General features: G+C 43.3%; 1 protein-coding gene across 7 annotated transcripts in view; it reads left to right on the top strand.

Moving 5' to 3' along the window:
• Window positions 1-26,292, top strand: part of RUSC2 (RUN and SH3 domain containing 2) — a 316,216-nt gene that overhangs the window by 191,825 nt on the left and 98,099 nt on the right. For 4 of the 7 annotated variants that reach the window (XM_086960231.1, XM_086960230.1, XM_086960233.1 and 1 more), the window contains exons 3-4: window positions 15,237-16,046; window positions 18,319-18,522. In XM_086960231.1, the coding sequence (XP_086816357.1) occupies window positions 15,237-16,046; window positions 18,319-18,522 (1,014 nt within the window). The remainder of the gene's footprint in view (window positions 1-15,236; window positions 16,047-18,318; window positions 18,523-26,292) is intronic. The other 3 variants (XM_086960236.1, XM_086960234.1, XM_086960235.1) reach the window with 1 other exon arrangement.

The following is a 26,292-nucleotide window of genomic DNA, read 5'->3' as shown; positions in this document are numbered from 1 at the left end:
TTCCAATGTCGCACATTTTCGTCCGGGGCATGGTGAGTGCACCTGAAACTATCTCGGTACTCCTGCGTCCTTCGTTCTCCCTCACTAAGGATGACGCGAGGCACTCCCCCACACCCTGCATTCCTGTCGTCGCACATTTGCCTATTGCCACTGGTAGTATGGCAAGTATCTCCTCTGCTTCCTTGACTCCCTCTCTTCCACTCCGGGCTGCTTTCGCCAGCTCCGCAATGAGAGAGGATCCTGTTATCCTGGTCACTCCATTCTGCTCCTGTTTCAAACCTTTTATTCTGAGTCTCTTCGGCAGCATCCCATTCTCTCAAATACTCCCTTAGCTCCTTATAGGATTTCGGTTTCGGTCCCCTTAAATCCATCCGTCCTCTTTGGCCCCCCTGTTCTATCCAGGGACCCGTTGCGGAATCTAATGGGGTACTCCGACATTTTGGTGCTAGCAACTGCCTTTGGGAATTGATCGTATTATTCCTACTCTCCATCTCTGCCCTTTCCCTGTCCCATCGTGCCTGTTCCTCCTGCTGGACCCCCTCTGGGTTGTAGATTGACACTATAGGGCCTATGGTAACAGGTACTTGCAAAGCATCTGGCATTTGATACGACCTTGCATGCTGTGTTTCTGGCACCTTCTGGACCACGAATCGTCCCACTACTCTCTGTTCGGGACTAGATTGAGGTATTTCCTCACCTTTCCTGGTATCCCATTCTGATACTGGGAGCGGTTTATATTCCCCCCATCTAGCTCCGTCCCCTTGCTGTAGTACGGGACTTTCGGCTTCTCTGTTGTACGGAGGTGGTCTATCTGTTAATAGTCTCTCCATCAGATCCTCATCTGGTTCGCTATCCTCATCTTCTTCTAGAGGTTTCTTTTCTCCCGTAGTCTCTAACATTGTGAACAGTTTATCTGCTTCTATTTTTTGCACTCTCCATTTTTTAGCTTCGTCATCCCATTTGGCATCCTGCACTGCTTTTACCGATCGTCTCACTCTTTCTTGGCGTCTACTCACGCTCTTTTCGTGTGCTGTTCTAAACCATGCGCTAAGTGCTTCGAACTGTGTTGGCCTCGGTAGAGGTCTCGTTGCAAGCATTACTGCTTTCAATTGGTTCAATACTTCTAGCTTAAACGTCCCGTATCTTGGAAACGCCAGTTCCTTATTCCCTTCTGTTAGCTTATTCCACTCGGAGATCCATAGTATCGAGTGTAAGCCTACTTTCACTGCCATATGATAAGCTGGCGTGCCTTCTGGTGGAGCTTCTTCTCCTGCATATAAGTTTCTTCTATCTCTCCTAAAGATCGCCCTTAAACGCTTAAAACACTTCATTTTCGATAATCTACGATTTTCCTTTATTAATTTCCTTCCTTATTTACGTCCCGATGACAAACCACCAATCCCTGTGCAGCTCTCGCTAATCGGCCTATCCCAGCGCGGTTCTACACCAACCGGCCAATCTCTACGCGGCTCTACGCTGACGTCACTCGTCCCCTCTGCAGCAGTTCCCCTCCTTTCTCAGCTTGCCTCGCGGTCTTGCATACGTCTCATTCATACGCTGAAAAATGACTACTTCCGTCCAAGCGATCACTTTTCTCTGACTGTACGGCCACAGTCTAACTGTAATTGTCACCTCAACTGGCGAGATGTCTTCCTCTTACGGTCAGACGCTCGCCTTAACTGATAGGTTACTTACACACAGTAAACGTACGACCAGCGTCCGTTACTCACACACTCACTCAAACACTCCCCCTATCATCGGTCTGCGGGCGATCAATGGTACCTCATGACCCCCTTTAAAATGGTAGACAAATTACTCTGGGTGTTCGATACACCCGAACCACTTAAGCCCTCTCTGGACATAAGATTTTATCCGGTTGCGCGCGCTCACAACCTTCCCTCAATCACACTACAGGCATTCAACTCCGCTTGACATTACAACACAGGTACAACATAAAACACCGCAATCTAGCAACGCATGACCCTTATACTCACTCTCGACCGACTCTGCTGCTTTTCTCTCGACGCACCGTCAGCACCTTCTTCGGCAGGGATTCTTCTTCTGGTCGTCGATGACTAGGGACCTTGGGGTAATCTAGACGTGACCTAGGTTATCTTCCTCAAGAAGAAAACCATCTTTCTCTGCTACCAACTGCGGGGAATGAGATTTTGATACCCTTCCTGATTACTTTGATATCTATCTCATTCGTCTATTTGGATCGATTGTTTTCTGTCATTGAGTAAAAGACAATCCCCCCATAGGTTAGATAAACCCCATAAACTGACGCAACTCTGAAGAACCACTTACAACTGATAAAGTTTAAAAGGTTTAATATAAAATCAAGAAAAGTTGCAAATACAATCCTCTCAGGATAAGATTCAATAAGTATACAGGAACTAGAAGGAACATAAATTCCCTAAAGAACCTAAGTCTACAAAAGAATACAATCAAAATCAATTCGAGAATCAACAGATTAAAAAGCATAGATACTAAGTGGTTCCGTTGCGTCATCTACAAAAGAAAAGAATACAAGTTAAATCTGTCCCTACTCTATGCTAGGTGACATCCCTACTTCGTAAGTTCCTATTACCCTAAAAAGGTGTCAGCAGTTTGACTTCCAAAGAAGTTCAAACTCTCTTAGCCTCTAAAGGTAATTTATGTCGAGAAGCAGTACCCTCTCTGCCTACCCATCCGCTCTCTAAGGGTCCTCGGCCTACTGCTCTCTTGCGCTCTGTTCTTTCTCTCTTTGCCTTTGCCTCAGGCCATCTGCTCTGAGCTTGTGCTACTCTTCTCCCCTGGGTGCTGTCCCTAAATACACAATCACCGTATGGATGGAACGCCCCTTGACGCCCACCACATACACATTCTCATGAGCTCATTTTCTAGCTCTTTCGATAGCTTCGTCTCTTCGTGTCGTCCGTTAAGTTGACCTTTCTCCTTAGACGCCATCTTCGTCTTCTTGCTGGTGACTTCATTGACATTCCATTTGACACTTTCAGAGCAAAAGTCTATCACCTCATCAGAACTTCATTCTTTACGGCTGTACTCGTAACCTCATTTGGTCCTGTGAATGGTCATTTCAAAACAAGACTCAAATTCCAAGCGTCTCCTCTCACGTTTAGGCCATAAACTTCGTCTAGCATTGTCACCTTAAATCTAACAAGAACTTAGACTCCTTGGCTCGCACATTCAGATCAAAGCTATTCACAACTCCTATGAGCCCACTAAATTACATACAGCGGACTACACTCCTGCGAACCCTTGGTCAGTCAGGTTAAAATCACACATGACCAAACTCTTCTAACATTCCTACCACTTCTTCTACACAGTATAACCTTTAACACAAATTTATATATAATCGCATTTAGCAAATCCTTTGCTTATAAGTGAATACATTTTACATAGAATATGAACCCTATACATAGAACATAAAGTTATATTCTCCTGTTACATCGTTTATATATGCTCTGCACATTTCTTCGCTTACATTTCTCGCCGCTTCTCCATTTAGAATTATACACGTACATGAATTCTACTTTGCACGTTCTTCTGTTCGTAAGCATTTCTATACATTTCTACAATAGCCCACTACGTATACGGGCTTCTAAATCATAGCATGTTCTAAAGTGAATACAAATACTTTTCCTATTACATTTGTTACATCGGCTAATTCACACTGTAAGTACTATCTCACGTTACAGTTCTACGTTTGTGTGATATGCTCATGATTATGGTTCGGATATACTTTTTATTCAAATTGCGCTCTCTCACTGTCATTCAAACTGGTAAGTATGTAAGAACTCCACAATGCATTATTGAGCGGATTGATGCATTCTGGTAGTTGTAGTCTTCAATAACACAGATGACCCTATTTAGACTTCACCGCCAGATTACGATGCTTCATAAAAGAAAGCCTAATGCCGGTGCATTGGGTTATTGGTTATGTTGCGCCACCTGGTGTATACTGATTAGTATTTCAAAGTCTTCCAACACCGAAAATGTGACTGTAAATTGTAAAATATACCTACATTTATAAAATACAACAAATTGCAATTGTTTTGGGAATTAGCAATTGTTGGAATGACAGGGTTTTCTTCACTTTTATAAAAAAAAGAATCCCCATATCCTGTCAATAAATTCTGGCTTATTAGCAAAGTGCTATTTATATTTTGGAAATCAAAAATTTGCTAGCATTCGCGCCAAGAATTTTCAATTCTATTAAGGACACGGAGGCGAGGATTATGCTTCTCTTAACTTTACTGCAAATCACAGCAGCCAATAAAAACACACAATTAGTTTAATGAAACTACATTGCCCATGATGCTTGCTCATAAACCAGGCCTCCACAGCCCATAAGAGCCGTCTGATCAGTCCCATAATCCTCTTTCTTTGCAGAGAACAAAGTCCAGTCAATAACATGAATAAGTCCATAACTTCCTCCAAAGTGGAGAATAACCAGGAACTTAAATCTTAGACACCTGCGACCATCCGTCGTCTAGTCAGACTTCTTATCTGACCCTGAAACAAAGGGAAATGAAAACCAGTAACCACTGCATAACAAGACATGTCATAATAATTCATGGGCGGGCAAGCTTTAATACAAACAGTAAAGCTGGGTTGGATAATCCTCGCCTCCGTGTCCTTAATAGAATTGAAAATTCTTGGCGTGAATGCTAGCAAATTTTTGATTCTATTACAGGACCGGAGGCTTCAGATTATGCTAGTTTAACGCTTTCCAAATACCACAGATGTAATATCACCCACCGGCTTATAATAAAACGTTTTGAATGTAGATTCAGAGGACCAATCAGCACAACGCATGATATCCTGAATGTTAGAACCCAACATGTAAGACTTTGAGGCCATAGCGCCCCTGACAGAGTGTGCCCCAAATTGTTTGAGGTCAATACCAGCCTCATGCATGATAAATCTAAGCCATCTGGCAATGGTGGCCGCCGCCACTGGCTTGAACGGTTTTTGCAAGGAAATTAACAACTGCGAACAACCCAGTGGTCTTAAAGAACTCGTACATGTTTCATACACCTTTAAACAATGCACAACACATAACTTCTCATTATCCGGAAAAGCATTGTAATCAATATGTCTTGATAATGTCTTGGTACGTCCAGTAATATGAAAAGAAACTCCTTTAGGAGTAAATAATCTACCAGTAACGTTGAGAGCTCTCACATCCGCTGACAGGCACAGCAACATAGCTATTTTGGCCGATAACTGCTTCCTAGAAAGGAGGTCGTTAGTAGGCCAACGATTAAATAAGGAGATGACCGGGGAAACATCCCACAAACCCGTATATTTGGGTTTATGTGGGTTAGCGACCCGAATGCCCTTAAGGAGCTTGCATACTACCAGGTGCATGTCTACTGGTTTTCCGTCCACTAACTCTTGGTCCGCTGAAACTGCCGACCTAAAGTTATTCACCGAGCGATAAGCAAGGCATTCGGAAGCTTTATCAGAAAGGAAATTCAACACTTGGGGTAACTCAGCCCCCACGGGATCCAAACTCTGTTCCAGGCACCAACCCACCCAACTTTTCCAGGCTGAGGAATAACGTTTCCGTGTGGATGGTGCCCAGGTTTGTTTGATGAATTCTGAAGCTCTGTCCGAAACTCCTGGCATTTGCCACTGTTGCCGGAAAGCCTCCATTTCATCAGCGTGAGGCGTCCGTCTATGATCATCGGATGACGTTCCCTGAGAGGGCCCAGGAGTAGCAATGTTGACTCGGGGAGCAACCTGGGAAGATTTCAACTACACTGCAACAACTTCGGAAACCAGACGTCCACCACAGCGTCACCAGGACTATCTCTGCCCGTTGTCTGATCACCTGTGTCATCACTCTGGGTATCAGCAAGAATGTGGGAAAGGCATACTGCAGTGCACTCAACCAATCCTGAAGGAATGCATTGGTCTCCAGTGCCATCGGGTCCGGCCTCCATCTGAAGAACCGAGGAATCAGACACGTGAGCCTGGAGGAGAAGAGGTCTATCTGAAATGGACCCCAAATGCTCTGTATCCACTGAAAGACCCTGGGAAGCAACTTCCAGTCACTGTAATCCCTTAGATGTCTGGAGTTCCTGTCCGCCACCTGATTGGACTGGCCCGGAATGTAGTCCGCAAATACCGAAATCTGGTGGTTGAGGCAATAATGCCAAAAATCCTTTGCTATCTCCACCAACAGAGACGACCTCGTGCCTCCCAACTTGTTGATATACCTCACCTACGACACATTGTCCATGCGGAGGAGGATGCAGCATGAGGTCTGCCTCGGGGATAACGTCGAATGGCAAACGAACCTGCAAGGAGTTCTAGGCAGTTTATGTGTAATGCCAACTCTTGCGGAGACCATCTTCCGCCTGTGGAGACTTCTCCGCAGTGCGCTCCCCAGCCCAAACGACTGGCGTACGATTCGATTACCACCTCTGGTTGTGAACTGAAAATAGCTCTGCCGTTCCACGGGTCCACGTGGCCCAGCCACCACTGTAGTTCAGTCCGTGCTTCCTGGGTTAACGGAACGGCATCCGCATAGGACAAACCCTTTTGGAGATGTTGGATTTTGAGATGCTGCAAGGCCCTGTAATGCAGAGGACCAGGAAATATGTCCTGAATCGACAAGGCCAGGATTTCCACCAGCCTGGCTATGGCCTGTATCGATACCATGTTCTTGCCTAATAACGTCATGATCTCTTTCTTGAGATCCTTCAGTTTCGTCTTGGGAAGGCACAACTGAGCTTTCTAGGAGTTTATCTTGAAGCCGAGGAAGTCTATTACCTTAGTCTGTGAAAGGACTGACTTGGGGACGTTGATCACAAACTCCAAGCTCCGCAGCAGCTCCGTCGTGAGCTGCAAGTGCTGAAGAAGGATGTCTGGACTCTGAGCCATCAGTAAAATGTCGTCCAGATAAATGATCAGCCGCACACCCCGTTCCCGCAGGGCTGCCACAACCGGCTTCATCACCTTGGTGAAACACCCTGGCGCTGATGAAAGCCCGAAAGGAAGGGCCAAATACTCGTACCACTGATTGTTCTAGCGGAACTGAAGGAACCTCCGATGAGGAGGAAAAATAGGGATGAAGAGATAGGCGTCCTTGAGGTCTAATCTGACTAGCCAATCCCCCTCCTGCAACAAGTCTGTGAGAAGATGGATCCCTTCCATCTTGAAATGGTTGTAAGTCAGAAATTGATTGAAACTTCTCAAGTTCAAGACTAACCTGTTTCCACCTCCCTTCTTCTGCACCAGGAAAATGCTGCTGCAGAAACCGTGAGGATTCTCGTTGCACAGAACTATCGCGTGTTTCTGCAGCAACTCTAAAATTTCTCTTTCTATAAAATTGCATTCTTGTAGGGAAAAATGAAGTTGCGCGGGAAGCTCTAGCTGACAATGCGGAGAATAGAACTCTAAGTGAAAGCCCATGACTGTCTGCAGTACCCATCGGTCCTGAGTCAGAGCCTGCCAATTGTGAAGAAAGTGTTGTGTGCGACCCCCCAAAGGCAGATGAGAACTGTCCACAACACTCACCTGAGGACTGTTGGGCTTTGAAGCCGGCCCTGTTACCACCTCCTTGGAACCTTCCGCGGTTAAACCTGCGATGTGAGGGGAAGAAGGTGCCTCCACGGGTGGAATCCCATTCGCCTCTGCCACGTCCAAAGTTGCCTCTCTGGGGGCCTTGATTGAAGTTGCGGCCTGACGAGCGACCCCTGCCTCGTCCGGCCCTAATAAAAACACCCTGGTAAAAAACCTGTTTGATGCCTGTTTGGGCTTTGTCAAGGGACATAAGGATCCTGACATATTTGGACACGTCCTAACGTAGCGCTCCCTGAATAAATGACCGTCGGCTAGGGGTCCTGGTTCTGCATCAGCCAGTTCCGTGAGGTTGCTGTCCATGCGAATTAGAAGCGACTTACGTCGTTCGGCCGAGATTGAACAATTGGCGTTTCAGAGCAGGCAAATCGCCCGTTGGGTCCAGCCTGCGAGGATGTCATGGTCCACCGGGGTAGAATTGTCTTTGGCCACAAGGGCCATCTCCAATATTTTCGCCAAGGGCCTGATGACGTCTAGAAGTTTACCTTGGCATCCGCGCCAAGCGCGATCAATGCCTCTCTTCGGATCTTTGGAAAACTTTTTCAAAAAGGTGAGTAGACTGGCATCAATTTCTGGCATCTCAGCCACCGTGTCCGGGATGTCCGGTCTAGGGTACTCTGACCGAAGTCGACTGCGCACCTCCCAAGAAAAACCTTTGCGCAGATTATCATGAATGTAGTCAGAGACCTCGGGCGGCGGGACCCATTCCGAAGACCGGGGATGCATGATATCAGAGGGGCCAAATGTGAAAGGAGTGTTTGTAGGCTCCAAGCCTGATGGCGTAGATGCCTTGGCCCTTTTTGGTGGAGGAGGCTCCTCCGAGGTATCCGTATCCGTGTCCGTGCCCGTAGTAGTGGTATCTGTATCAATGTGCTCTTTTTGCTTACTTTTGGCTTTAGCGCCAGCATAAGAGTGGTCATCAGAAGCGTTGCTAGGCAGCGCCGACAAGGCCTGAGCATGTGGCCATTTACGGCCTGCATCCGTGCTTCCAGAGGAAGTAGAAGCGTCCGCTTTCTTCTTTGCAGGTTCTTTGCCATACCCCTGGCGAAATTTTCCAGCCTTTTTTTAATTGGACGCAGAGCAGCTGCTAACGCCTGGTGGACGTTCTGTGGGACCGTATTCTCAATAGACTTATTCACAGATGATTGTATTGAAGCATCCAAGGTCTCTACCAGGTTATCCTCCATGACAGCATTAGACTGTCCCTCATATCCATCCTCCTTATCATCATTGGGATACTGTGCCCAATCCTCCATGGCGTGCAGAAATGCCTTATGCAAGTAGTTGCAGTCTGAAAACCAGCAGAATATGTTGTAGAGGGAGGAGTACGGGGGGGGGGGGGGGTCAGCCCACGTGCACACTAACCAAAAGAACAAGATGTTAATAAATGTACCCCCTCAGCAAAGCTGTATTCATCAGGCCAGTGGCCTATGCCAAAGTATGGGGAGCGTGTGCGCACTCCAAAAAGCAGGTTTATGCAGCCAACCAAGGCGATCAATAAAGTACGTGTTTCATCGAATACAGCACAGCCTTTGATAACATATATTGTGAATGGCTCTGGAACAAGCAATCAACGTGGAAAATTGTAGACTCACTATTACATCTTATATAGACACTTGGTTGTGAATCAAATTAACAAATAAAAACGCTTTACAAGTCAAAATGCTTTCCTTGAATGGATTAAAACAAGACTGCCTATTAGCCCCTTTATTGTTCTCGAGTCAAGTAAAGTCAAAACCACTTTATTCGATTTAGTTAAAAATCATAAAAGCATTCTACAAACACATCACAGGAAGGGCAGTACAAATTCATAAGCAAATACAAGAAGCATCAATCAGTGATAATTTCATAAAAAAAACATGATATGAGGAAACGACAGTAATAATTAATTAATATACATTATAAAAATACATCATAAAAAGAGTAAATACTCAATAAAATAGACGTTTTAAAGTGAGAACAACAACCATTTCATTCATCTTCACAAAACACTAATGTTTACATCTTTAAGTCTTTTCCTCCTGATCCTAACCGCAGCAACAAGGTAATTGGCCACGCTAAACATGGCCAACGCAGAATCCAATAATTGGAGGTACAGGAGAGCAGGTTTTGCCTGATAAAAAGCTTTATCCTTCAATAATGGTACCAGGTATTTCTGTCTGGGCTCAGTATTGTTCTCGATATACATTGATGACTTACCTGATTACTTGGATTGCAAACAACATCTTTCACCTAAATTAAAAAAACAAGGGATAACCCATCTGGCCTACGCTGATGATCTGGTCATACTATCATTAACATTAAATGGATCACAATACCAGTTATTTATGATCAATAAATATAATTTAGAGAATAATGTATCTGTCAACAACTCAAAAACAAAGGTAAAGCCACTAGATAAAAAAAACAAGCAATGAGTATAGCAAATCAGCAGTGAAACATTAGAACCGAGAGATCAACATGAATATGTGGGAGTTATTATGGAGATAAAATTATGTTGGTCAGAGCACCCACTCACCAGAAAGCAAAAATCAACTATGATCAACAAAGTCTGTAAGAAGGTTTTCAAGCCTCTACTGAGTAAGAGGAGTTCGTCAATCAGTGATAGCATTAACAACAAGCTTGTCCCACTGCTACTCTACGCATTTCCAGAACTTAACAGCAAAGAATAGCCAAGCTAGGAAAAGCATATGTGCAAAATATAAGCTACCTTTTGAGCTACTCCTCAGAGCAAATGTGGTAAGGGTTGAACATAAAAACATTGGCTACCTCCCCACTTCCCATGTAGCTGCAACAATAAATGATGCATATGACATTAAAGGGGTTCATTTTCAAAGAACTAGAATGAAAGAAATATTACAACATGGACCTAAACCCGAAAGACATTGGCAAGAAGAGTAGAGAACATAACCTCTTGGATCTGAATGCACTTGCAAATAACTACTAAAAAACCTAAAGCTAAAATTTCATGAGAAAGACCTCGAAAGGTTAGTTAGCTACAAACATCTGATTTCGTATCCAACTCTTCCTTAAACATCCTTGAACATCAAATAGTACTTTACTCAAAGCTGGAGGCAGCCAAGACAAGGAAATATCTGAGATTTTTTTTATATATACCGCTACACCAATTTGAATGATCGTGGAGCCCCCGTTTTAAAGGCAAATGACTAGGTATGTGGTCACAAAGCAGAAAATATGGGCCAAATCAATTGTATTAGCCCCATTAGAACAATATCTAAATGCCCCTTTGTATAAGGACAATCAAAGAAGTGATAAGCTATTGTTTCACAACATAATTTCCAATATTTATTAGTGTATTGCTGACATTTTTAGATCTTTAAGATGCAGCAGGATACTAAATGTAGTTATTTTTCGGAACCTCTTATACAGGTTTTAAAACAGGTTCGTAACGATTTTTAAAACATCTAATTTTTTACATTTATTTTGTTAAATTGATTTGTACAATAAAACTTGTTACTTTCTCTAAAATAAAGTGTGGGAGGGTGTCTCGTGTGCATAACCCTGGTGGTGACTTTGGGAATCTCTTGCCTTAGGTTTCTGGTCCCAGCTCACCTGTTGATATTTGAATGGTGAATTCCTCAGATCGCCATCAGGGACAGGAATCCATTCCTTGTCAAAGGCAGGATCATGTTGACAATATATACCGTTAGACTCCCCGAGCCCTTTAGACCATTTGGCAACCTGACTTAGAATATGTTATGTTATGTTATGTTAGATGTGCTTGTATAGCGCACGGCTGCCCCAGCCAAAGGGCGTCCCGGCGCTAGCTGCCTATGTCCAAGGGACAGCAAGATGGAATTGCAGGAAGTCCAGAGGTGTATATAGCATAACTAGTTAAAAAGGTGGGTTTTTATGGCTTTGCGAAAGGATAAAAGGTCATTCATTGCGAGGATTTGGGCTGGAAGTCCATTCCAAAGTTTGGCGGCTAAGTATCCAAACGAGCGGCCGCCCATTCTGGATAACTTGATGCGGGGGATAATGACCAAGTTCTGACCTTCTGACCGAAGGGACCGCCTAGGGACGTAGGGTGAGAGCAGAGGACATAACATAGGTGGAGAGGAGAGTTTCAAAATTTTAAAAGCAAGACAGAGTTTTAAAATGAATCCTCTTTTCAACAGGTAGCCAGTGTAGGTTCCTGAGGGTGGAGGAGACCGATTTGTGCCGGGGTAGCCCTGTAAGAGCTCTTGCAGCGGCGTTTTGGACTCTTTGTAGTCTCATTTTCTCAGCTACGTTAGTTCCCAGCAGAAGTGAACTAGCGTAGTCCAGCCGTGATAAAATAGCCGACTGTACTATCACTTGGCGGGTTTGGTGGTCAAAGAATTTTAGGATGGGCCGAAGGTTTCGAAGAATCCCGAAACATGTGGCGGCGACTATTTTTGTGTGGTGGGTAAAGTTCAGAGCAGAGTCCACCCAAACTCCTAGGTTTTTTACCACCTTCTTGGGGACAGGCGGTTGGTCTAAGGTTTCAGGCCACCAATTATTGCCCCAGACGTAATGTCTTTGCTTAGAAGCAGAACCTCCGTTTTACCGGCGTTTAATTGGAGGTAGTTTGCTGACATCCAGCTGGTGATGTCACTGAGGGTTTGCCTAAAGTTCATGGCACTCAGGCCATTATCGTCTTTTAGAGCCACCACCAGCTGGGTGTCGTCAGCGTAGGACACCAATGTGAGTCCATGTTTCCTAGCTACCTCTGCCAGTGGGAGGACATATACATTGAACAGGGTCGGGCTAAGAGACGACCCCTGAGGAACTCCTTGTTCAACGGGACATTCCTTCGAAATGAAGGGTGGGGTAGAGACCCTAAAGGATCTGTCGGCAAGGAAGGCCCTAAACCAGTCAAGGGCCTGGTCTACAACTCCTACTTCCTCAAGTCTGGACAGCAGTACCTTGTGTGAAACTGTATCAAAGGCAGCACTGAGATCTAAAAGAATCAGTGCTGCCTTTCCTCCTGCGTCCAGTATGGTCCGAAGATGTTCAATGACGCTAAGGAGTGCAGTCTCGGTACTGTGCCCAGCTCGGAATCCATGTTGAGACCTGTCTAGAATGGAGTTAGACATTAGGAAGTTGGTCAGGATGGAATTGACATAGGCTTCTGCCACCTTGGCAGGCCAGGGGAGCAGGGAAATGGGCCTGAAATTCTCCGGGAGGCTAGGGTCAAGTGAGGGTTTTTTTATAATAGGTGAGACCCATGCTTGTTTCCAGGTGGTGGGGATGTTGGCCGTAAGGAAGGACGAGTTGGTGATGGCTCTGAGTGGGCCCAGAACGTGCTCACCAGCTTCTCTGAAGAATTCAGGTTTTAAAGGATCGGCAGGAGAGCCGGATTTGATTTTGGCGCCGACTTTCAGATAGTTGTCATGGCTAATGGGTGGAATAACAGAAAGTTTAGGTCCATGAGAATCGGCGATGGGTAAATTATGGGGCACAGTTGTAAACGTGTTGTAGATTTTTTTAATTTTGTCCATAAAGAAGGTGGCCAGATTATCGCACAGGTCAGGGGAGGTATTGATGTTTTTTACAGTTTTTTTTGCACTCAGCTCTTTCATTATGCGAAAGATGGTTTTAGAGGCATTGTGACTGTTCTGAATTTCCGATGCATAGTATGCCGCCCTGGTCCTACATATGTTACGATGGTAGCTTTTTTGAAGCTGGCAATAAATGCTTTTTAGCGTGGGGTCGTAGTCCTTTCTCCATTTGCGTTCTGCTTTTTTTAGCTCTTTTCTGAGCAAGGTGAGCTCGTTATTAAACCAGGGGCAAGATTCATGGGCTCGTGGTTTAGTTAGTTTAGCTGGTATTAATGAGTCTAGAGCTTTTGTTATCCGGTTGCAGAAACAGTCGTAGTCTAAATGGGGATCGTCGCTGGAAATGGAGGGGTCTGCAGTAAGGAGAGCGTGGAGATCTTCCAAGCTGAGTTTTTTCCAAGGTCTTTTCAAGACCTGGTGGGTGGGAATGGTAGAAAGGTCACTACTAGCGGGTAAATCCATAGTTACTAGGTAGTGATCTGTCCAGGTCATGGGGATGGGAGAATGGACTTTCAGGTTATCCAAGTTAGAGAAAACTGGGTCGAGAAGGTGCAGACCGCTGTGTGTGGGACCCTTCACGAGTTGACAGAGCTGTAAAGCAGCAAGGTCAGCAATCAGGGAGTTGATCTTGTTGTCTGTGACCGAGTCAAAATGGATGTTTAAGTCTCCAATGATGGAGAAATTGGCGGTTTTGATGACTAGGGAACAGACATTCTCCAAGAGAGACTTTATAAAGTTAGCATCCGCGCCCGGGGGTCTGTAGATCAAGAGACCCGTAAGGGTGAGTTGGGGGTTAACTTTGATGTGATACTGAGCACTTTCACAGTCCTCTATTACTAGGTTAGTGAAGGTGCACGTAAGATGGCTTTTAGCAATCATTGCTATCCCACCTCCTCTGGAATGTCTATTTAGGGTGTACGCGGTATATCCCTTAGGGGTTGCTAAGTTTATGATGGAGTCCATGTCCTCCTTCAACCATGTTTCTGTAACAAATAGAACGTCACAGGTTTGGTTGGATAGCAGCTCGAAGATTTCTAGATGGTGTTTTGGAAGGGACCTGACATTCAAAAGACCTAGTCTAAGGGTTGCAGGGGGGGATTTGATGCACGACAGTGGAAGTGTGAGTATAGGCGCATGAAATCCACACGGGCACACGGCAAGGGAGTTATTGCAGTTAAGGCTGAATTTAGTACAGTTTACATGTCTTTGGTTCAGAGACAGTAGCTCATTTTTAGAGTATCTATAGTAACCTTCTTTAATGTATCCTTGGGCTTGGGGCGACGTCCTGGCGCGGACGGGCGCAGACGGGCTAGTCTTTGGCGTGTCTTCGGCCTGCTGATGGTGTGCCCGCTGCGCTCGACCGCTGCGCTTTCGAGAAGTGAGCATGGTGAAGAGGACGTGGAGTGGGCGTGGCTACATGGGAGGGGCGTGGCCCAGAGTCACGTGGGTGGTGGCGTTCAGTGAGGGAAATTGATCTTCCCACTTGAAGCGCTCGAGAAGTGCTCACAAGGGAAACACAGTTTTAGTGGTTTTTTAAAATAGACAAGAAAACAGTGTGCTCAATACAATTTAAAAAAACAGTTTAGGAGCGATATTTGCTTGTTTTTGATACACTTGAATTATTGCATAAAAAATCAATGCAAAATATAGTTTTGGACACCTCTCCCAACAGTCCCATCTCATTTGAAGCACTGGACACACTTGCAATTTTCCCTGCTGTAATATATATATTTATTGTGATGAACTAAAAATCTTCAATGAATATCACCTTTTGTCTGTTTTTTTGGAGGAAACACCCTCATCCAAAAGTACAGTGTTTGAACTTGCTGGCAATATATACAAATGATACACAATAATTGTAAGAAAATGTTACGGAATTTTGGGGCGCCAAAAACAAGCTATTTTCCATGACTGGATGGGATTTTTGGCATGAACAAGTTTTAAGGCTACAGCTTTCTCTCTTTTGGAATGCAAGACCGCCTTGCACTCAAGTGTAAGACATGCTCACAATACATTGTCAAACCCCCTGTACACAATACAGTTTTGTGTTGTTTTAATCCCTACTTTTCATATCTGCCTTCTTGTCTTTCTTTCACACAGGAGTCGTAGCAGACAACAAGTCTGTCTTTCGCTACACCAAGGACCAGCGTCCGACCTCTCTGCCCATTCAGCCCTTCGTGTTCCAGCACCACTTCAAGCAGATGCCCAAAGTGCACCCTCTGCACAGCCATTTTGCTTCCAGCCTGTCCCAGCTCTACAGTCTCTCCAGCCACCGAGCTGCCAGCACACAGAACTCCTCCGAATCACAGTCATCGACGTCGGCCACCTCAACGGGCTACTCTATAGCGGGAGCAGGTCCCGCACAGACCCTGTGCACCGCATCCAAGCGATCGACGGATGGTCTTAGTTCCATTGGCGAGTGCAACACCAAAAAGTCAGTTCCGGAAACCACACGGCCATCCCCCTTGGGAAGCTATTCTCCTGTGCGGAACAATGTCCCGTTCTTTGAGAGTATGGACTCCTCATCTGGCTCTCCGACACCTGAAAGAGCACAAGATTTCCACCCACCCAGAAGCCGGTCGTGCCCTATGTCTGCAAACCTGCTTTCTACAAGAGCCTCTCCTGCTAGGGGGGCCACCCTTCCTGGTGCCGCCCGAACTACTCAACAGAGAAAAGATGAAGGCCCCTGTGAAAAACCAATACCTCTGGTGGCCCCCAAGAAAGATGTGGCAACAGAGCGGAACTCACAAGGCTCAAAGTATGTCCTCCGCTCAAGCCCACTCCCAGTGTTGTCAACAGTAGGACGAGCCATGAGCACACAGGGCGGCCATCCTGAACCAGCAAGGGAAAGCGAAGTAGATAGTGGAAAGAAAGCCGAGGAAAACAGCACGGTGCCACGCCACATACATGGTATGATTGAAGCTCACGAGATTTATCAGTATTGTAACGTTTAGCAAGCCTCATTATGTTTGAGAGTCTTACAGGCGATAATTGTTCTTTATCGAGATATGATGGTTCAAGAAGGCATAGATTTATATAAATCGATAAAGTGCAACACAGTGTGTTCACTAGCAAGGTATGACAGTACAAAAAGGCACATGTAGCACATAATAAAAAAAAGTGATCCGTAGTCGCAAGCGCTACTGATGAAGACTTTACATTGGACGAGGTTAAAGAGTCTTCCAGAGCCTATCTAGTTTTAATTTGAATTTACACAATGCTTTTATCTATAGTACTGTTAAAAGCAAAACGAGCATCATTAGAAATATTGGGAAATAAAAGCAAAAAGCAACTACTCAAGAGGGCCTTTCACCAGGTAAGGCCAGGGTAAAGGGATGACCCTTCATGCATCTTTTTAATACGCAGTCAATCCTAGAAAGAATCTCACTGAAACTGGCAAATCGCACCAGAGGTTTGGTCCCAACTACAAAGAAGACCTAAAGCAAGAAGCAGCACTAATAGTGAAGTAGATCACAGAGATAAAAATGAGCAAGACCCACAACACAGTCACAAACAATACCAAATTAAGGAAATTGAAAATAAGAAACAAAAGGTAACCAACACATTTGCAATAAATAGGGACTAACCTGAGTAGAAAGTCCAAGACCAAATAGAGTAGGAAAAAAGGAGAAGTAATCTAACTGTAAGGGAAGCAAAGCGTCCTGAGGAAGACCTCCACACAGTCAACAACAACTATATAAAAAGAGACCAGAGAAAACTATGAATACGGCATTTCAAGCTGAGAAAGGACTGGATTCTCTTCACATTGTACAATTGATAATGATGTGTACAAGAGACCAGAGACATTTGTTTTTGGAAAGTTAAAATAGTCAAAAATTCACCTTTCTAAGATTCATAAAATGGAGCTGCCAGATAGGAGGAAAGCCAGAAACATAATCTATTGTGTCAAAAGCAGCACAAGGACCCAAGAGTAGCTTTGTAGAAGATAATATCTGATGACAAGACATAAAAATGAAATTAGATACTGCAAGTAATGCTGTAACTGTAGAATGGCCTGGGTGGAAACCAGGCTAAGACTGGGGAAGTATGTTGTACTCTGAAAGAAAGTAAGCTAGATGAACATAGACAAAGCTTTCGAAAATATTAAATAAACAAGATAGCAAGGAAACAGGCTGGTAATTAGAAAGAAGTGAGGACCCAAAGAAGTTTTTTTTTGTTTTTTACTAAAGGAAAGAGTGTCTGATTGGAATAAAGTAGAAAAGATACCTGAAGATATTGAAATAAAAATTTAGTAAGTAGTAAGAGAAGCAAGAAACTCTTCAGTAGAAAAAAGGCACCAGGGTTAACCCAGGCCATTAGATAACAAATTCAAAGAATGAGGCAAAATCAGATTTTTCTTTATGACAGTGACTCAACAGGGATAGTGGGAGAACATCGGAGGAAGAGAGAGAATAAATAAGTAGCAGAGATGAAAGAATAATCAAGTCATTTTAGAATACGTAAAAAGTAGTCCTTTGCAGAAACATTATAGGAAAGAGAAGGACCGAAAGGAGTGGGAGTGATTAGTACATTTGATGTATAAAGCATGCATGTAAAACACAAGACTAGAGTTAAAGGAATTATGTTTCATAAAAGAAAGTGACCTTCCTTAGCACTTTTGAGATGCTGACTATAATAAATATAACAGTGAAGAAAAGAAGGAAGTAGTGGGCACTCATGCTTGTGCCACTGACGCTCGCCCATGCGGATCAATGAATGCTGGGTTATGAGACCTGGAATAGGCAATGTTGGGGTGGGTCACAAACTGAGATTACAATCCCAGGTGGTTTGATAAAGGCATACCATTATGGTTAATTTTAGACACCTGTGGGGCACCACAGGTGTTTATAATCAAGCTCACAAACATGTGGTTTTGTCGACTCACACCGCAACACATTAACATGTCTACCCTCGCCTTCAGCCGTGGCATCCACCAGTGGGTACCAGCAACAGGACAGGAATGTGTACAATAACACAGCATCTAAGAAACAGTATTTCTCAAGCAGTGTCACAATACTTAGCGTAATTGGAATTGTTCCTGAGAAACCATGTGTTTAACTCTACTCTGTGCATCTGTCTAAACACTAATTAATCCTTTCTCTCTCTTTCTCTGTCTCTTTTTGTGTGTCCCCTCCCCTCATGTGCAACTGTCTGATATCTGTCCTGTCTTGAAATATGCTAGCAAACCACCTTTCACCGCAGGCCTTAAAATGGCGGGAGTACAGGCGGAGGAACCCTCTGGGCCTGGAGCGCGTCTCGGGTTTAGCAGGGTTGGCGGGCAGTCTGGACAGGAAACAGCAGCAGGAGCCTAGAGGAAACAAGAGGAGCCTTATCTTTGACTTCCCTGGCAGCATCCATGCCGCTAACATTCACTCCCGGCTGAACGGTGGGCAAACACTTTCTGCCTTACAACTTTTGCGTGTCTGATGGCTTGTGCTCTCCCTGCATTCCTTTTAACATGCATTTGCTTCCAAGCATTCCTACTTGCCTGCTTGCTCTTTGGGCCTGTGCTCCTCATAGCTTCTAGTGCTATTAAATGGCTGCTAATGCTACCTATGAGATTTTTCAAGACATACCTTATGCCTTGGAGATTACATCTCATGCTAACAATATGTACCTATGCACAGTAATGATAACATCCCATGTCTATGTTAATAAATACTATTTGCATGCCTAAAAATCACCCATTTTTGCTGGCTGCTAGCATTTCTGCCAGGCTCGTCTCATAGGCAACAGATCGCTTACCTGATGAGTGCCATCCACTCATGACCAAGTCCCATCTCCTCATTGACAAGCCCAATCTCCTCAGATAGAAGTCATATTGCCAATGGTCCTGGTAATTTTTGATATAGGAAAATACCAGAAATTAAATCAATTGGGAAATAACCTGCAAGAATCAGATTTTCTGTGCTGATTCCCATATGGTTTTCCTTGGTGTGCAACCCAGAGACCGGTCCTTGTGTTGGGCCACTAATTCTTGTTAATGGGCTCATCAGAATTAACGGGCCGCCCATTTAGAGGACACAAAAGCGGAACTTGGTTCCAGAAGCTGCATGTTCCATCTCCCCTTCCATAATTCCATATTAGAAGAACATATCCCCTTATGTTTACAATACTTTCTAACATTTTGCCTGTCCTCTAAACCAGCATGACCACTCTCTGAGAAGATGAATATGATTAGCTAATAACAGCAACCAGTAAGCTTGGCCAGCTCACTGTTAATCTTACCTTTCCACTTGATTACCTGGTCTTTTAATGGACTTGTCCATCTTTTCAGTGATCTCGCCTTCCTATACTTTAATGTATCTGTTTCACTCATGTGTGGGCCATTTTTCTGATGATGATCATAGCAATGGCTATGATAAATTTATCACTTTCATTAATCAGGTGTGGCATCTTCCTATGATCTCACCCTTCAAATAAATTAGCATTAACTTTTCGTTTAAGGGCTGGAACTTCTGTCTGACAACATTTGCCTGCTTACAGACAATGCAGAGCTCCCCTGGCTAGCTATATCAATCTGCCAAAACACTATGAATTGAATCTTGTTAAGGGTTACCCTTGATATCTCGTCTTACTGATGATCCAGGTCATGCTTTGATAATGATGGTCTTCTTACTCATCTTCCCCATCTCTTCAATGCGCAGAGTTGGTTTAATGATGGACATCATTAGGTGACCTTTCTTAATGTACCTCTGGGCAATCAGTTTGAGCTACTTGATTTTCTCACACATTATTATACCCATTTTCAACGTGAACCTGGGCTTTGAAATCGTCCTCTATATTATTAATTTGTGAATCACCACGAATTTTCACCTGTTTATATAGTGCATTCAGACAGTTTCAATTTTGGCTGGTTTGGATATTGAGATCCTGGGCAGTAATGTAATTTTGTGCACGTGTCAGGGCTGAGAGTGTTTGTAAAAGTGGGAGAATGTTTAAGTCCCAAGGCACTCAATTAGTAGTCGACAATTTTCGTCCAACTACATTTTACTAACACTAACCTTTAAACACCATTAAATATTTCACAGCGGAGAATAGCCAAACCTACATATTATTGCTTCATAAGTTAAAAACCCGGGAGTTATTAGCAACACAAATACTCCCGAACTTCATTTGCCTAAAAGAGGGGATTGATCAAGGAGGGGGTACATTTTTCATACAACCAAGAGAAATTAAATGAATTTAAATATATTAATCGTAATTGTCATGCTAGAAAGAAGGGACCGGTTCACAACTTTTCTTTAGCAATTTATTTTCCGTAAAATGCTGATTCTGATTTAGTGTATAATTGGTGGAATTTTTCATTTATTGGATGCACATGCAAAAATAAATAACGTGTGTGAATACTAAAGAGTACAAGTTAAACTATAAGTTATGAAACCATGTACAAAACACCAATAAAAATCAAATCAACCTTTTATTGCAAAAGTAAAAAATTTGATTAGCAAATCGTGTCCTTGGAACGTAGAGTTTAAATGTTCTAGATTGTGTCCATCCTCCTCAGGGTGCCATTGCCCTTTTCTCTGATGATCCTCTTTCCAGATCACTATGTTGGTTACGTCTTGCCATCACATGTCGCACAGGAGCTTGTTCTCCTGAATAAGTATGACCATTGCCAAAGTCTGAGATTTGGCATCTCCATCATGTGTTTTTGCTTGTCATGAATGGGGTAGATTCCATCTTTGATGAGCCAGGCATCCCATTTACAAGTTTCTTCTTGTAATGAGGGAGTGAGTTAGTCATCTCATTGATGACCATGATACTTTAACGTTTGAATAAAGCCATTATACTGATGAACGTGTCTTCCGTTATCTGAACTAAGCCACCTGAGCACTTCGCTTGTTGATCTGTTGAATGTACAAGTTCTGACAATCTTCTGTTTCTAATAAATGAACTCATGCATTTTGTTGATGAGGTTGTTCTTCCTGACTGAGTATGACCGAGCTGTACACACCAAGCCTGTCCTTTAAATGAAAGATCTAGGCTATTTCACGGCCAATCTTTTCTTTAAAGATTGAGCCAGGCTGTGTATCACTGAGCATATTCTTCTAAATAATGAGCTAAGTCATCTCACTGAGGAGTATGTTCTTCAAATGACCGACCTGGGCAATCCCTTCCATGAGTTTTTTTAATCGAATAAATAGGGCGTTTCACAGATCTGTTTCTTTTCGTGGTGAATGAGCATAGCTGACTTAAGGAAGGAGCAGGTAATTTCATTTCTGGGCATGTTCTCCCATTTATTTTAGCTCAGCCATCCCAACAATGAACTTGTGGTTCTAATCAATAAATGTGGACATCTCATTGATGTTCCCTTTCTTCTAAAGAATGAGATCAGTCAGCTCACTGATGAGAATGTTCTTTCAGTGATTGATCTGGGCCATCTCACTTTTTCCTTAAGTGAACCAGCTAGGTTGTGCCTCTGATGAATTTGTTTGTCTAATGAATGAGGCCAGCCAAGTGATTGAGGACCTTTTTCTTCAAATGCTCAAGCTTGGTCACCTAGTTAATGAGTTTGCTCTTCTTAGTTCAGCCATCTTACTGAAGAGCTACATCTTTAATTGAATGACCTTGGCCCTCACCCTGATGATATTGAGCAGCACACTACAGTTCCCTTGTCTTGGAGAAGATTTGCATTCTCACTGAGGGGTGTTGCCCAGTTTCTGTAAGTGCAGGCATCTCGGGCATGGACTTGACTTTCTCCCCCGTGACAAATCTCACTGATGAGAATTCTCAAGGTGATGGGCTTCTACACTATGAGGTTGCTTACTTAACACATTCACCAAATCCACTTTCGGCACAATCAGAAACTTAGTTTTTCAGCTATCATCAGACTGTTTATGATAAGTAACACTTATAGTCCAACTTACCTGTTCAACCCTGTCTTTAATATGGTAGACCGTACCATGAAGAACTATTCTCACTAAAAATGGTCTCACGCATGAACATTCTCTTTACATTAATTATCCCGGTCCTTGGACAGATAAGCTTGGCCTTCTGCACTAATGACTTCAGCTACCATCTATCTTCTGTGGCCATCTCTTCTCCATTCATAACAATACATGCTTCCTTGCTCATGAGCCTGCCGCCCACAATAAGTCTTATTTGCTCACTAGCCATTTGATCCACGCTTCTTCGCTGGCATGCCTCAACTAACAGAGTGTTTTTCAGTGTGCGGTGTTAACTTAATTGCTAATCACTTTAATATCTTGACCCGCTGTCTTGCACACTTTGGCTCCTTGCTTCCAAGCTCTATCTGTTTGCTTACTGTCCTTCTAACATACAATTATGACGAGTCCAGAACTTTGTGTTGTACATTTAGGTTTATGCAGTCAACATTGAAATGCTTTTATTGCGAAATGTAGAGAGTATACTACTGAAACCTGCAACAGCAACTATACTAGCTGCTTTTTTTGGCAATTGGGTGCACACCTATCACACCTCTATGAGCCAATAGATCCTTCAGATGTGTGTTTGTTTCTTTGCAGTTGCCTACCTCTAACGCCCTATTTCTTTCTAGGTATACCTTAAGGTAGGATTAACGCTTTAATATTTTGATGCATATAGTGAATCCATGTGTCATTTTACCAACGGACTCAGCAATTAATGAATTGATGCTGCTCTGATGAATAGGAAATATATTTTGGAACGATTTTATAACTTAACTAGCAGCCCGCCCCAGCGTTGCCCGGGGCAGAAGGGGGCTGGGGGCAGCATTTCAGGCTTGCGTGCACTCCCGCCCCGGCCCCCGCCCGCCACGACATTGTCTGTGTCCCGAACAATGTTGTGGCGGGCGGGGGCCGAGGCGGGAGTGCACGCAAGCCTGAAATGCTGCCCCCAGACCCTGAGCCTTACCGCAGTTGTTCCGGGCCGACCTCCCGCACCGGCTCCCTCCCGTCCCAGAGCCTTACCTGAGCCACCGCTCCTCCCCGAGCTCCTCACTTCACCGCCGCTCCTCCTCGTCATCACGTACGTTGCGGCCAGCGCCACGTCGTGGCCGTCAGCGTCGCGGCTGGCGCTACTTTCAGGGCACTACTTTTTTTTAAAGTTTTTTTTTTTTAATTTACGTTTTTTAAAAAATTTCTATAGCCTGTGTCCATCTGCACACCCTGAGGATTACAACAATGTATTGGGTGTGTTGATTGGCGCTGTGGTTCCCGAGTTTACCTTGCCAAAAGGTTTGTGTTCTCTCTTAACGTAATAGAAAAACACTACTGGTATGTTGAGAGCTAACAAAAATTGTGCATATATGCCATAAGCAGGTGGAAGATAGTGCATTCCAAGATTCTTGCTTCACCTGTATACTCTTTTGAAATCTGACATTGTGACAGTAACAAATTAGACTATTAGTTGAGGGGAGCGGAAGCCCTTCCCGGGCAACAACCACAATCTTGCCAGGTTGAACCACTAAAAGTCACAAAATTAACTTGTGCTTAACACTCTGGTGGCTTGAAACTGTACATTCAGGTTTAACTTAGATGCAACGTGTAACATATTTAGGCAGTGCTCAAAGAGCAATAAAGTGAAAATACAACACAAAAATATCTAATAAATAAAATGACACTAATACAACAAAAATCCAATAAATAGGAGAGATGATTTTTTTGAAAGTTTGAATTAGAGATAGTGCCAAAAAGGACAATGTGCCTTGCACAGATATCTGGCTGTGCTAGACCGGGTCAAAGTCAAAAGTTAAGGCCACCAGCAACTAATTGCAGGTAGGATAAAGAGACCAGGTTTGTCCTGGTGTAAAGTTTATCTTCTGGCTTAGAAGCGTTTGTAGAGGAAAAGTCTTTGTCAACGAGTCCTCCATTACAAGCTGGAGCCAAAGTGGGGTTCGATGAAGGTGGGCTGCTGAAGAGCGCAGTCCTGGTGCTGTCGTCTACAAAGGTGGAAATGCTCAGAGCGAGGGAAGTCCAGCGACCATTCCCAGAAAGGCCTTGTAGTCGGTTGTCTTCAGCTGTTTGCTTTTAGCAGAAAAATACAACTTTATAAAAGTGTCTTCATAAAATATAAAACCAACTTTACCCCCAAGTTAGATTTAAAATTACCATTAACACAAGTCCTTGACCCATTTCTCTAGCTATTCCCAAATTGAATTTAGAACTTATTAAATGTCACAGTGTTAACCTATGAGAGTGCCAGCCTTATCACGGGGCAAATGACTTTGGAGGCTTTTCACTCCCCGCATATGTAAAACATTAATTATAAATGGCATACAACTTCAATACCATGCACCTTTCCCTATGGGTCTTTAAGAGCTGCCTTAGGAGAGATTTATAAGTATTAAAAAGGAAGGTTTGAGCCTGGCAAATTTTGCCTGGTCCAAATGGTAGTTTAAAATTAAACACCCATGCTGTTGTGGCAGGCCTGAGGCATGTTTTAAAGGGCTACTCAAGCGGGGAGGCACAATGTGTTCTGCAGTCCACTAATACCATTTAATCTACTGCCCCTCTGTAAAGGTAGATCCATATACTAAGATCATATAAGTAAATTAAATGTGCCAATTAGATGTAAGCCAATTTTACCCTGTTTGAAAAGAAGAGCACACGCACTTTACCACTAGTTAGCAGAGGTCTAATTCACAGAGTCCTATTGCCAACAAAATCACGTTCAGCAACAGAAGACAAACATCTGGGGGAATACCACACAATGAATGAATGTTTATTAATGCTTGATTAATTAAAATCATTACATATATTAAAAACAAATACCTTCAAATCATCTCCCCCACTTGATTTAGAAACTCATTCTTATGGCATTTGTGATTCCATATTTGTCCAACAGCAACCTAGTACTTTAGTATATGTAGTAGATCTGTCCTAATGCAAATCCATTTGATCGTTTCCCTTGTTATACATAATTCCCCTTGGAGTCCATGTTCCACCAAAATATAAGATTAAGATTGTACAGTTCCCTTATTGCACTGTTCCCTTACGGCACATGACCCATTTTCATAACTCTAATGACATGAATCAGCCCGAACATTAGATACCCATGGTTATGAAAAATGTTCCTCAAAGTAAAATCCACTTGAACATTTTACACAATTAGATTAAAATCTTTACCAAAATAAACATTAAAAAGAAACATTTTTCCTTTCTGATATCTGTCAAATATGGAAAAGTATATTGATTAGTCAGACAGAATCTGTAAAATATTGAACAATATATCAATTCCTCAGACCCCAAATAAAAAAAACTTTACAAACTAAAAAGATAAGAGCAAATAGGTTTGCTGTTAAGATATCTGTAAAGATAAAAGAGTATATTGAATAGTCAGACTGATATTCTGGCCACAGAGTAAAATTCTATTTCGTTAGACAAATGGAGGTACTTCCTTAACCATTTAGGTCCTGGTAAGGGGGATTCCCCCTTCACATTAAGTTTAAGGCCCACTTTCATAAATAAAATGTGTTAAATTTACAGTATAACAGTGTGCGCAGGGATTTGATTCAGGCTAAACCTGCTTGTCTGCATGATCCTATGTCCTGGATTTTAAATGGCATTCCTAGGAGACCCCTCCTTTCAATTAAAAGTTTAGGGCAAATACATAAAAGGTTGATCAAGCCTTTGACTCCTGTCCCGCATAGAAGGCAGGAATTTGTGACCTCATTCCGAAGCCAGGGTAAAGTGTGCAGCTGTGCAGGTAGATGACCAAAACGAACCCCATATATTTCCTCTTCAAGTGCTGGATCCAGACTTCAGATCAATAGCTCTGTGGTTTGAGGGTTTTATAGTCATTTAAAGTCATCAAGCCATTTGATCTTTTTGATAGTTAATCTTTATCCTTAATTGCTGATTACTTCCTCGTTAGGGGATTTATAGTTTTTTTTATTTAAAGACTGCAGGTGCAATGTTAAGATCCTATAGTTTTCATACTCCAAGAGTGACCGTACTCCAAGAGTGGTAATCACAGGTTCTAGATGAAGCCAAGCAGGAGAACTTTAATTTCTGGAAAACTATAACCATAAGGTTTTGCCTAATGTGTCATCAGACGATGCTCTTAGTTAGTGCCACTTCCTGGATCCGCGTTGAGTCAGCGCTGTGCCATTGAACACGCCGTTTTGAATCCTGCTCGTATTTTGAGCAAGACAGCTCTGTCTAAGACTCAAGACCGTGATATCGGTTGAGTACCCACCATCGTGTGGCTTTGT

Source organism: Lissotriton vulgaris, chromosome 3_1 (genome assembly GCF_964263255.1).
Source record: "Lissotriton vulgaris chromosome 3_1, aLisVul1.2, whole genome shotgun sequence".
Classification (NCBI taxonomy): domain Eukaryota; kingdom Metazoa; phylum Chordata; class Amphibia; order Caudata; family Salamandridae; genus Lissotriton; species Lissotriton vulgaris.
The sequence above is the reverse complement of the archived record's forward strand: the minus strand, read 5'-3'. Positions and strand labels throughout refer to the sequence as shown.